This window comes from Neltuma alba, unplaced genomic scaffold, assembly GCF_004799145.2.
Source record: "Neltuma alba isolate B1F8T4 unplaced genomic scaffold, ASM479914v2 tig00010746_pilon, whole genome shotgun sequence".
NCBI classification, from domain to species: Eukaryota; Viridiplantae; Streptophyta; class Magnoliopsida; order Fabales; family Fabaceae; genus Neltuma; species Neltuma alba.
This window is the reverse complement of record NW_021635573.1, coordinates 799,578-812,062: the sequence shown is the minus strand read 5'-3', so window position 1 is coordinate 812,062 and position 12,485 is coordinate 799,578. Positions and strand designations below refer to the sequence as shown.

Here is a 12,485-nt window from a genome sequence, read left to right as displayed (position 1 = left end):
TTTCTCCAATCTTTATTTTCCATTTTTTATTAAAAAATTCTTTATTTGCCTTTCCCGATCACTAAAGTCCAAGGTACTTGCTTTTATGATCCACTGTAAGAGCGCGTTTGGTACGTTAAAAATTTGGTGAGGGAGATGGAAAATATTTTCCATCGGTGGCGGACGTTTGGCATGTATACTTTCATGGAACCTATTTTCCAGTGGCGGAATATTTTCCAGCTTATAAGGGAAAATGGGTTCCCACCCATTTTGATGGGAATTGATTTTCACTCGTGCGTGGGAAAATGTCAAAGACCATCCCCCTTGAAATTTGAATAAAAGACTGGCCAAGCCGATTATATCCCTTTCAAAACATTAATTCCTGCGTAACTAACAATGACAGATGTCAAATTGGCTATATACAAATAGGAGTCTCAGTCATACTACTCTTTGCTACATATTAACAGGAAATATGAATAATTTGGGTATCTTGGTTTTTAGTCCAAGTTACTTTTCCAGTTTTTAATATGAGACTTAATTGTTGAGTTGATTTTGGTCCTAAATATAAAACTTATTTATCATATTTATTAATATTTCCTAAATTACCCTTATTGATACTATCTTAACCATAATCAAGTTAAAAAGAATAAGAGGATATTAAGGAAGATGATTATAGTATTTTAGAAAAAATATGTTGTATTTTTTATGATTAACTAACTTACCTAACTTCCTTAATCTAATTAAATTAGTTAAATAAATATTATATTAAGGACCGGAGGAGTATTAATTAGTGTAAAATGCATATGCCTCCTAGCGTTTTGTAATATTATCCTACATCGCATTGTGTGTGTATATAAATAGCGGCCTACTTCTCCATTATTACTACTAAAGTAGTATAGATAGCGGCCAAAGAACTTGTTCTAATATATATTTATGATGTTGATTTTTGTTTTAGTTTGCTCTGTTTTTAGTTAAAAAAAACAGAGAGATAAACAGAGGTAAGCAAATTTGAATTTGATGGGATGATATTCAAACTTACTGCGTAAAATGTGAATTTGCTCACCCAATGATTAAATTCTTTACTGCATAAATTGTAAATTTGTTCGAACAAATTCAAATGTGTTGCCAGAAAATTTGACTTTTTGTAACAAATTCAAATATGATGCAAGAAAATTTGAATTCTTTGCAACAAATTCAAAATTTGCTTGCTCATTTTTTTTGTTATATTAAAGTTCAAAATTTACCAAACATAACTTTAAAAATAGAAAGATTTTTTGAATGAATAATATTGCATTAGAAATTAGGCTCAGTGTTTGGCAAAAAAAAAAAAGGGCTTTACAGTAATATGTAATTGGCGTAATTTGTGTTTAAATGAAGAAAGACATGTCAACTAAAAATTAACTTTTAAATTAATTTTGTTTATATGGATTTGTTTATGCTCTATTTAACGCTTGAAAAATAAGGGCAAATACAGTATACTGGAGATAGAATTGTGGTTCTTCAATTTTTGTTGTCTTTTTAATATTGAAAACATGCTATATGTTAATAAATGAAATAAATGAATTGGGATGCTGGCAACGTATTCTTAAAAGTTTGGTTTAATAAATTCTCAGCTTTCAATATTGTCCCAACCATGAATGGGGAGGGTAATTTTTGAATTATGAATCCGAAATCATGTTAACCAGCTTAATATCTATGGTGATTTTTATCTTTACATTGAATATTTATATTTAATTATGTATTTAAATTACAATTTATTTTTATTCAGTTTTTGAAGTACTGATTTTTTAATGAAATTATTTTTTTAAGATTTAAAAGCATTTTTTATTTAACAATATTATACACTATCATTAAGGGTAACATGGTAAAATTGTACAATTTTCCAACCCATTTTCATCCAATCAAACATGAAATTTTCTATCAACTTATCTTTCATTTCAGCGCTTACTAAACATGTTATCACTCAGAAATTTTCCATTCTATTTCATTCCATTCTTTTCCATTCCACTTCATTCCAACTAATTCTTTCTGCTAAACAGCCCTAAGATATTCAATCTAAGTTACTCCCATTCTTAATTCTTTTTTCTCCCATTCTATCCAATCCACCTCCAAAGTAAGCCAAACAAAGAAAAAGGGAGAAAAAAAAAAAAAGAGGTCAGACGTATAAAGAAAATTGTGAGCAGGGGCTTGTGTGAAGGAATTGGTAGGCGTCAAGGTATAAGGTCGTGGCCATGCGCACCCATGCATAAGTCCTTATCTTCCGTGGGCAAGTTTGGGCAAAGCCCAAATAACGTACACCTTGGCGGTAAGGTCATGACAATTATGAGCACTATACAACCAACGGAGATTAAGTCCAGTGAAAGGGATTAGTTTCTCATAACGTGATAAATCAATGTTCGAATCTCTGGTGAGAGAAGTACTCATATTTAGTACCCAATAGTATCTCGAATAGGATTGCTTTCAATAGGAGGATATTTATATTTTAGGGAGGAAAAAAAAAAAAAGAGCAACATACATATCCAGGGAATGATCTGGTAAAATTCAGGCAAGTCTTGATGACACCCTTGGTTCGACCAAGTTTGGGCTTCTTGGCACTCTCACGAGCAAGTTGTGACTAGCAAGATATGATTTTGAACAAATACTCTCTACGCAACTCTTTGTATAAATTTAGTACTCCTCCAATTCTAATTATAAGACTCAATTGACTTATTTGAGGAGATTAAGAAAGTAAGTTAAGTTGGTTATTTATAATAAATAAGTGTTGTCATTCCTAAAATATCCTTGCTAATTAAGTATATTGGCTAAAACTATCATTATTAGAAGGATTATCTTAGAAAAAAATGCATAAATATAAGAGACAAAATGGATTGGGGTCTTATAATTAGGACCAAATAAAAAGTCAAATGGGGTCTTATAATAAGGACCGGAGGAGTAATTTATAAAGACTCTCTTGTGCGTCACTTTATTTTAAAAACATTTCGACAAAAAATGGGTAAGAGTTTGAATAGGGGGAATGGAACTTTTAGATTGGAATTTTGAGCACCATTTGTGTGTTTCTTAGCAGGGCAAGCGGGTTTGTTCATCTCCTCCGTAAATCACACTGAGCTCTCTTGAAACTTCATAGTTATTTGCACATTTCATGAAATTTTTTAGTAATAGCTCTAGACTAATTTTCACAACAATAAATAATGTGGCTTATTTTTTAAAATCCACTACAATAAATGAGTGGAGAAAATGACCCCAAAAAAAAAAAAACAACCTTGCCATAATTTTTTTTAAAAAAAGGCAGCTAATACTTTCAAATGATAGGGAATGAGGGAAAGCCTGAATTGAAATTATGAAAATGAGAAAAAATGATCAATAGCCTTTGTGTCAGATTGGAAAAATAACTAGATTTGACTTGGAAATAATAAGATTGCAAAATAAATTAACAAGTTTGTAATACATAATAACGATTGTATTTTCTCAGGTGAAAATATCTATTTCTAAAAATGGCTAAATTTAATATGAAAATAATAAAACTGAAACATAAATTAAGAAGTTTGGAATACAGAATAACATTTTTTTCTAAGCATCATACAAGAACATATTGATTATTTCTTCATATTTTCATAATTTCAATTCAGGCTTTACCTTCTTTCCTATCATTTTAAAATGTTAGTAACCCTTTTTTAAATGTCCTATTTTCAATGTTTTTTCTAGTCATTTTGCCTAAATGAGTTGTGTTTAATTGGATTAAAATATATATGTGGGGATCACTAGATCTACATGTCTGCAGGAAACGAACGCCAACTTTGGTTTTTGTATTTTAGAATGATTAAAAATTGCTCAAATGCCGAATCCAATAACGTGTCACCGTCAGTGTGTTCCGCTACGCCATCATGACTTCGTGAGTGATTGACTAGCAGTTGCAAACCATTGGACGAGCCTTTGACCTCATCAACCGTTCTCCGGTTCTCCCCTTTAAATTGTTTTTTGCCTTTTTCCCAATTACCGAAAAAATATCCTGAAAATTGTAAAATTTTAAATCAGTTTTCTGATAACACTTTTTTAACAACAATTAAATTACAAATAACAACACATTTTTATGAAAATATCTTATCGAGAATTTTACAATTTTCAAGATTTTTTTTATCATTCTCCCTATATTATCTTTTGCAGAATTATAATAAATATTTTTATACAGCTTACTTAAAATATGTTATTTTAACAATCATAATTTTTTATACCTTATTTTAATCATGATGATTGTATTGATAATGATATCCATTCTTTGTTTTTTTTTTTTTTTTACCAGCAATGATATCCATTCAACTACTTTACATTACTAACTTTTGAATGATCGGACGGTGTATAAAATTATTACTACTTAAGTTCTTAATATAAAATATAATTAATTAATTTAAAAAAATTAGATATATTAATTTAATTATTTAATATGATATTTTTTATAAAATACCATAATTTTCCTCTTTAATTCTCTTCCTCTCTCTCATTATACTTAATTATTGTTGCAAAAAATATCAATAAAGTTAATTTAAAAAAATTGATAAATATATTAAATAAATGTTACATATAAAATCAATATTAACTCTAAAATTAGTTTTTAGATTAAGAACAGGAAGAGTATTAAACATAAATTATTTTTTTTTTTTTTTTTTTTTTGGGGGCCAGGACAGCGCGCTAAACTGAAATCTTCAGTAAATGTTAGTTTACGCGGAAAGGACGAATATCCCGAACCCTCTCAAGCAGGACAAATGTAGAAATAAGGGTATTGTGGTCATTCGACTAATCATTCAGGTACCTACCTTCAGCACACGGCTTACCGCTTGCTCTGTTCACACATTGAACATTTGGAGCTCTCTGTAATCACAAGTGAGTTTCTCCTTGTCCAGATTCTACCTGGTACTGAATTCTCTCTTTATAATTCTCATATCCTTTTCTCTGAGCTCCTTCTGCCTCTTTCTTGCTGCACTGCTATTCGGAAAAATTTGGACGTTTATAGTTATTGGATGATTGATATCTGGTTTCTTTCTCCCAGTGATTTTTGCTGTTTTGCTTCGGCTTTGAGACTTACTCATTTGAAACTTATGCTCATCGGCAGAGGGATGAGAAATCCGAAAAACTACCTGCTTCTACTTTTCTTAATTAACTAAGGTATTTCTTATTTCAAGGCTTGGTCAAAGTCGCTATGATCTTTCGCCCAATGGGGTGATAAATTGTGTGTCGAGCAGAAATGGGTGTGGCTTCAATTCACCACTTAATATTTAAATAGAGAGTGAACCTCGGTTATGGTTTTATAATTTTCTTTGGGGACTATGGTGACCATGCTTAGTTCTGAAGTTGTGTATGTTCATTGTTTTGCAAAAATCCGCAGGACGCCTTTATGTTCATTTTTGAAGTTGATGGTCATGGCTTTTACAGTTGTATTCGGGGAATCATCCTGTTTTTGTAGTAGTATTTGGGTCACCCTTGTATGTTTCTGAAGTTGTTCATGTTTCTGGTCTTTCTGCAAATTGGATACAGAATGAGATGAAACTTCTATGATCTTTAACTTCTGTTCCTCTTATGGTTCTTGCAGCGGGTATCTAGCTCATAATTTCATTGGTCCATTTAGTTCCTTGAAGATATGATTGTCTCTGCTCTTCTCACTTCTCTTGGGATAAACACAGCTCTGTGCGTGTTATTCTTCACATTGTACTCTGTACTGAAAAAACAACCCTGTAATTATGAAGTTTATATGCCACGCTTGCTAGCCGAAGGAACCTCTAGGCGGAGAAGTCATTTCAACTTAGAAAGACTGGTACCTTCAACTGGGTGGGTTGCAAAAGCCTGGAGGCTTTCTGAAGATGAGATATTGTCGTCATCAGGATTAGACGGGGTGGTATATATGCGTCTTATAACCTTCAGGTATTTCATTCTCTTCATGTGGTGTTTTTTCTGAGCATATCAATATTGATGAGTAGCTAAATCAAAGGTGGAGCCGGTGTGTGCAAACATTTGGGGTAGCTCTTAATTCTTTCCCTTTTCCTGTTAGATCCTTGTTGTTGCGGGTAGAGTAGTTATTGTCATATAAATTTAAAGCTTAACTAAAGGTAATGTTACAACAGAAATTAGTTATTTAGACTGTGTTGGACTCCATAACTTGCAGCTTTTTACTTCACAGACCATTAAAAAGATGTCCTTATTTAGACTGAGTTACTTGTTTTCTTGAGTGCAGTTTGAAAATATTTTCTTTTGCTGGGTTTATCGGGATCCTTGTGCTTCTTCCAGTAAATGTCTCAGGAGATGCACTAGTAGGATTTGATTTTACCAATGTGACGAGTAGCTCCTTGGACATTTTCACCATATCAAATGTGAAAAATGGCTCTAACTGGTGAATACTACCTCAAGATTTATTTTGGTTTTTTGGTTTTACTGAAGCAGTGCTTGGGTTACTTGCGTCTTAGGGGACTAGCGTCTGTATTAGATATTTATCCTCCGTTATCCTTATGTCAGGCTGTGGATCCACTTCTCGGCGGTGTACTTTGTTACTGTATTCATATGCTTCATGCTTTATAAAGTAAGTTCGTGCACTCATAACTTGTGCAACTATAACATCAACCATGATAGCTAGTTCCCTTTACGTCAGGTATAAATTATGGTGTTACCTGATGAGTAGTAATATCGAAATATCTTTTGGATGTACATTCCATCAATTATCAGGATAACGATTGTTTCTTGATTTTACATAATTTGAAAGTACGAGGACCCCCCCTTCTCCTGTGTCCCTTTATTAATTGAAGTATGAAATAAGTGTCATAATAATCAACAATGAATACCAAAGCCAACACTTGAGCCAGATACTTATCCGCCATCACTCCATGTTATTTTATTCTACAGGAATATAAATACATATCTGCAAGAAGGATTTCTTATTTTTACTCATCCCCACCTCAACCACACCAATTCACCATCTTAGTTCGCAGTATTCCTACTTCATCCAGTTGTAGTGTCAGTGAGAGTGTCGAGAGCTTCTTCAAAGAGCTTTACCCTGCTACATATTTATCGCATGTGGTTGTTCGTCGCACAAGCAAAATTCAAAGTCTCCTGGTGAGCACTGCCTCTGATTTAACTTCCTTTTTTTTTCCATTAATTTTGTCTTTACACCTTCCTGGAAACCTGAATTATATTCTTCATTTGGGTAACAACATAGTTTTGAAGGGCAAATACTTGAAAATGGGAGTTGTGCCTTGATGTCCATGTGCATTATGTGAGAGATAATCATATCAAGCAAGGCAAAACACATGAAAAAAAAAAAAAATTCCTGAATACTTCAAATTCTGTCATGACATAATGTCCACATCCGTACTTCTTAACACACGTCATGTCTAAACTTAAGGTCTCAGAACCTTGTGCATTATTCTGAATGTTTGTGCCCTTAATTTCCATAGTTAAATGTGATATATTATACCATCCGTTTTTTAATGGTTTACTTTGGTTTTATGTGGATCATTAATCATTTTGTAATATATTATTATTTAAAGACTGGAGAGTGGGTGGTGATGACATCTTATTAAACCATTTAATAACTACTGGTTACTAAGTTCTCCTGGTATTTTTCTTTCTGTCACATTATCACATCTGAGCATCATAGTATTGTGATTAAGTTTTCTATGAGATCGTCCATAAGAAAATATCTTTTTTCTGGAAAAGACATTACCTCAGATATTTTGCTACCCATGTTTAGCATTATTCTATTGTTGATTGAATAGCTTGGCTAATGACCAAACTATTTATGCCATTACGCATAAAGGTAAGTGCTACATTGTCGATAATAACAGGTTCTTTGATGCTGAATGTGCTATTTCAAATTTTCCTATTGTAAAATTCATTTGCCTCTTTTTATCTAGAATGAAGCAAAAAACTTAGGTAAAAGACTTGGTCAACTACAATCAGATCCCTCTCAGCAACAGCACAGGCAAGGTGGTTTCTTTGGACTTTTTAAACGCAAAATTAATCTTAGGGATCACTATGAGAAGAGGTTGGAGGACATTGAAGAGAATGTAAGACTGAAGCAATCAGAGGCTTCATTGGCAGGAGAAGTATGTGGTAATCTTTATGATAGTCAAAACAAGAGCAAAAAATATTTATCAATTATCTTTAGTCTTGTTTTAAGTGAGTTGTTTTTCTCTTATATGTGTTGGCTGAACCACAAAGTGCATACCTTTTAACTACTTTTTTCTTTAACGTTAAAGGAGACTCGAGCTGCCTTTGTGGCCTTCAAGTCCCGTTATGCTGCTGCAGCTGCTGTCCGTCTGCATCCAGCAGTCAATCCCATTGAATGGAATACAGAGCAAGCTCCAGAACCCCATGATGTCTACTGGCCCTTTTTCTCTGAATCATTTATGCGAAGATGGATTTCCAAGTTGGTAGTTATAGTTGTCTTCATCGTTTTCACAATATTGTTCCTTATACCTGTCTTAATTGTGCAAGGCCTTACCAACCTGAGCCAGCTGGAAGTTTTGTTTCCCTTCTTGAAAAGTATTCTCACCATGTAAGTCGTATGAACAATTTTTCTATAACCACTCTCTCGTGTATTTTACCTTCTTGTGTTTCCCCTTTAAGCATGATCTCACGTTAGATTTATTGCTTAAAGGAATTATTCTCAGCATTATATAAAGCACGATCAAAGAGATACTTGACTGTTCCTTCAGTATACGCTTTTAGTCATCAACTGAAAGTTGGAGATCATGGATTTTATGCTGTCATGTTGTCCTGGGTAATTCATTGTAGATTAGATCTTGAAGGGCCTTAACCAAGAGATCAAAGTGGAACTTCATGCAAAAGGAAAATTAATGTATCAAATTGCCATTTCCAATTTGAAAGAAACAAATGTTTCATGAATATCCATGGTTATGAGGTTTTTGATCTTGTTGCCTGCAATCTACCTCCCATGATAGTTTGAGCACGTGTAAGCATGGGTTCTCATAATGGATAAGGGATTTAATTTCTTGAATATTCGTCAAGAAATTGTTGGAGACCTCTTTACCAGCTGTATTTGATGTTGAATTTTCATGCCACTAGAATCCTCCTCCTATTATTTCATTTCTGTCTTGTCTTAAAAGCAATGCGTGTGCATTTTCTGTCTTCTTAAATTCTTTCTGACCATGTTGACTTGCGGTTTATCAAATATGGGACCTACAATCTGCTAATATTACCTTTTACGTTTCTGTTCATTCAGTTGACCCAAAAAACCTATGAATCTGCTTGCAGAACATTTATCAGTCAAGTAATTACAGGATACCTTCCCAGTCTCATTCTTCTATTGTTTCTGCAAACGGTGCCTCCTGTCATGGAGTTTCTTTCCTCCATTCAAGGGTACATCTCACACAGTAATATAGAAAAGAGTGCATGTAATAAAGTCCTGTGGTTCACAGTATGGAATGTGTTTTTTGCGACTGTGTTTTCTGGATCAGTTCTATATCAAATGTCCATTTTCCTTGACCCCAAGGCCATTCCTCAAAAACTAGCGGTAGCAGTTCCAGCACAGGTTAGCCAAAGCTTTTCTTACGGTAAATTTTCCTTAAACGTCTGTTCAAATTAATTTCAAGTACTTTGAAAGTTCTTACGGTAAATTTTCCTTAAACGTCTGTTCAAATTACTTTCAAGTACTTTGAAAGTTAATATATTTTTGTGCGAATATGTCATCTGATTCTCGCATATTTTTAGGTGTTTGACCATTTGAAGGGATTGTTATTTGTTAAGAGCCCATTACAACATTGGTGGTCAAGAACTTTCAAACATTGATTGTTATGGTTGACAATCCTACTATCCTTACCTTTTACTCTAGTGGATTAGGCTACCTTGCTTCTTAAAACCTGATCTATTGTAACCCGTCCTTTTACCCAAGTATAAGTTATAATTATATAGTCTTCCGAATGAATTAACCTACTCTTTCATGTAAAAACGTTTTGAGAATGTTTAAAATATTCAGTGATTTCGTAAGCACCTAAAATGAAAATGACAGCACCGCAATTTTATTAAAATTCTGAATTCTGAAATTGCCAGTTAAAACCTCAGTACAGCAAGAATCCTGCTGAAGGTTTATTTCAGCAGTCCCTTGTATCAGTTTCTCTGATAGTTAAAAATAGTTTTAACTCTGTTCTCGTTGCTTACAGACTATTTATCAGTTTGGTAATTCATATAACCATTGTATGTGCAAGACTATAATGTAATTTACAATACGTTTGATATTTCTATGTCTTCCTTCTAATGCCATCAATTTTGACCGCAGGCATCATTTTTCATTGCTTATGTCGTGACATCAGGATGGACAAGCACATCATCAGAACTTTTCCGGATGTTTCCTTTAATTTGGAGTTTGATTAAAAGGCCTTTCGCATCGGAAGATGACGAATTTGAAGTTCCATCCTTTCCTTACCACAAAGATATTCCAAGAGTACTTATGTTTGGACTTCTTGGAATTACATATTTCTTCTTAGCCCCACTAATTCTACCATTCCTCTTGATCTACCTCTGTCTTGCATACATAGTATTTAGGAACCAGGTTAGCATTTCTTAATATGTTGGTTTTGAATTCTTTCTATTTCTAAAAGTTGGGATATTTATTTCTCTAAGCTGATATAATTAGTCATACTTGAGATCCCTCTGACTCATTCCCGAAAGAAATGGAAATACCTACTTGTCACTTCTGCTAGGAAATTTGAATAGTTACTTTTATACATATTATTATTGGTTTAAGTAACTATATTAAACTTGAAATACTATGTTTGGGAGATGTCCAAGATGGTTTGAATGTATTGACAGCATTGTTTTTCCAGGAAAATATTTGTGGTGGTTATTAGCATAGCTGAACATGTAATAAAAACCCTAAGCCTCATCTATCGTTTGTAATGAAGTACCGTATTCCTGGCAGAGCAAATAACCAATTTTTAATTGATTATGGAGTCTCTGTCAGTGTTAGTCATTTTGATCATGAGATTGAGATGGGGGGAAATAGGTTTTGATGTGGATTATACTGATGTTCTGTGCCCATGTATATTGCAGTTCATAAATGTATATGCACCCAAGTATGAAACAGCAGGGAAATTCTGGCCTATTGTGCACAATTCCATGATCTTTTCTCTTGTACTCATGCACATCATTGCAGTGGGAATTTTTGCGCTGAAAAAACTCTCTACAGCATCCTCCTTGATGATTCCTTTGCCTATCATTACTCTTCTCTTTAATGAGTACTGCCGAAAACGGTTTCTTCCCATGTTTGTTGCATACTCTGCAGAGGTATGTTTTCAACCCACAACGCGAAATCTCTATAAGTACATGAGAGTAGCTGCATGTGCATTCAATTAATTATTCAACTGTGATCTTGACTTGGGTTTGTGTTTCCAGACTCTGATCAAGAAAGACAGAGAAGACCCAAATGATGCTACAATGGATGAGTTTTATGACAAATTAATCATTGCTTATAGGGACCCTGCTTTGCAGCCAATTCAGTCACCTTCAGACACCAGCACTCTTCGGACTCCCCTTATATCTTCTTGAATTTATATGAGGCACAATTTTTTTACCATGCCTGAGAAGGTTTCTTCCTTTTTTTTTTCTTTTGGGTTTTTTGTCAGTATGCCTGAGAAGTTATTTGTTTGCTGTTTTACTGTATATGGCTGTAGAATACGTTTTTTTGGTAGTGAAAGAACGTTAGTGTGGATTGTTTATTCAAAAATTACTGGTCTGAATACCTAGTAGTGAGAAACCCAACTCAAATCAGCTTCTTTAACTCTAGATTCTAAACAATGGAGCAAATTATTTATTTTTGATGTATAGCTTGTACCTTAATAATCTTCAGGGTTGCTGATTCTTCCAAATTCAAGTTTGTTTAATTTATCCACGCACAGTTCAGTTTTCTACTCCTGCGCTAAAATTGCTTATTCAGAATAACCTAGCTGAAGAGGATGCTTAACTGCCTCATCTAGACCAATTGTGGGTGAGAAGCCTGTCTAGCCTAAGAAAAGTTATATGGGCCTCAAGTTTGAGAAGCCTGCGGAACTCAGGCTCTTGGGCCAGATAAAGCCTAGACCTTTCTTTTCCATTAGAAAGCCTAGTGTAAGCTTAAGTCACAGTGATTGGGCTTGTTGGAACAACCTTGAAGGACTATCTGGATTTTATCTTCAATTAGGTGGAGGGGTTTTTTCTTTTCCATTAGATGAAATGATACCCTTTTCTGAACTTTATAGGATGCTGTAAACCAGCTAGCATAATTGTGAGTTCAATATAATTTTGCTTCAATCTCGAGACATTGTTCTTAAAAAAAGGACAAATAGAGAAAGAAAGAGAGAATTTTCAGGAACAATCTGAACATTTTCAAAAATAAAATTACAACAAAATTATACTTTTAAAAACTACATTAAAAAAAAAAGAATAGCGTTTAAGTATATGCTTTTGCATGGAATCTAATATGAGTGTATTGTTCATAATTTAATGAATAACACATATTATTATATACTATT

The 12,485-nt window shown here is 33.5% G+C and overlaps 1 protein-coding gene across 3 annotated transcripts; it reads left to right on the top strand.

The window, feature by feature from the left end:
* Positions 1 to 4,873: 4,873 nt before the first annotated feature.
* Positions 4,874 to 11,717, top strand: LOC114758766 (CSC1-like protein At1g69450). 3 transcript variants are annotated; one of them, XM_028947856.1, is made up of 11 exons: positions 4,874 to 4,884; positions 5,736 to 5,889; positions 6,200 to 6,355; positions 6,478 to 6,541; positions 6,862 to 7,071; positions 7,872 to 8,063; positions 8,217 to 8,515; positions 9,235 to 9,511; positions 10,256 to 10,528; positions 11,029 to 11,262; positions 11,371 to 11,717. In XM_028947856.1, the coding sequence occupies exons 2-11, from the start codon at positions 5,870 to 5,872 to the stop codon at positions 11,521 to 11,523; spliced, it is 1,878 nt and encodes a 625-aa protein (XP_028803689.1). In that variant the 5' UTR covers positions 4,874 to 4,884; positions 5,736 to 5,869; the 3' UTR covers positions 11,524 to 11,717. The 3 variants fall into 3 exon arrangements, with proteins under 3 accessions (XP_028803689.1, XP_028803690.1, XP_028803688.1); XM_028947855.1 differs by lacking the exon at positions 4,874 to 4,884 and adding an exon at positions 5,016 to 5,136 and having other exon boundaries at positions 5,561 to 5,889; XM_028947857.1 differs by lacking the exons at positions 4,874 to 4,884; positions 11,029 to 11,262; positions 11,371 to 11,717 and adding an exon at positions 5,003 to 5,136 and having other exon boundaries at positions 5,561 to 5,889; positions 9,235 to 9,533; positions 10,256 to 10,478.
* Positions 11,718 to 12,485: the final 768 nt, after the last annotated feature.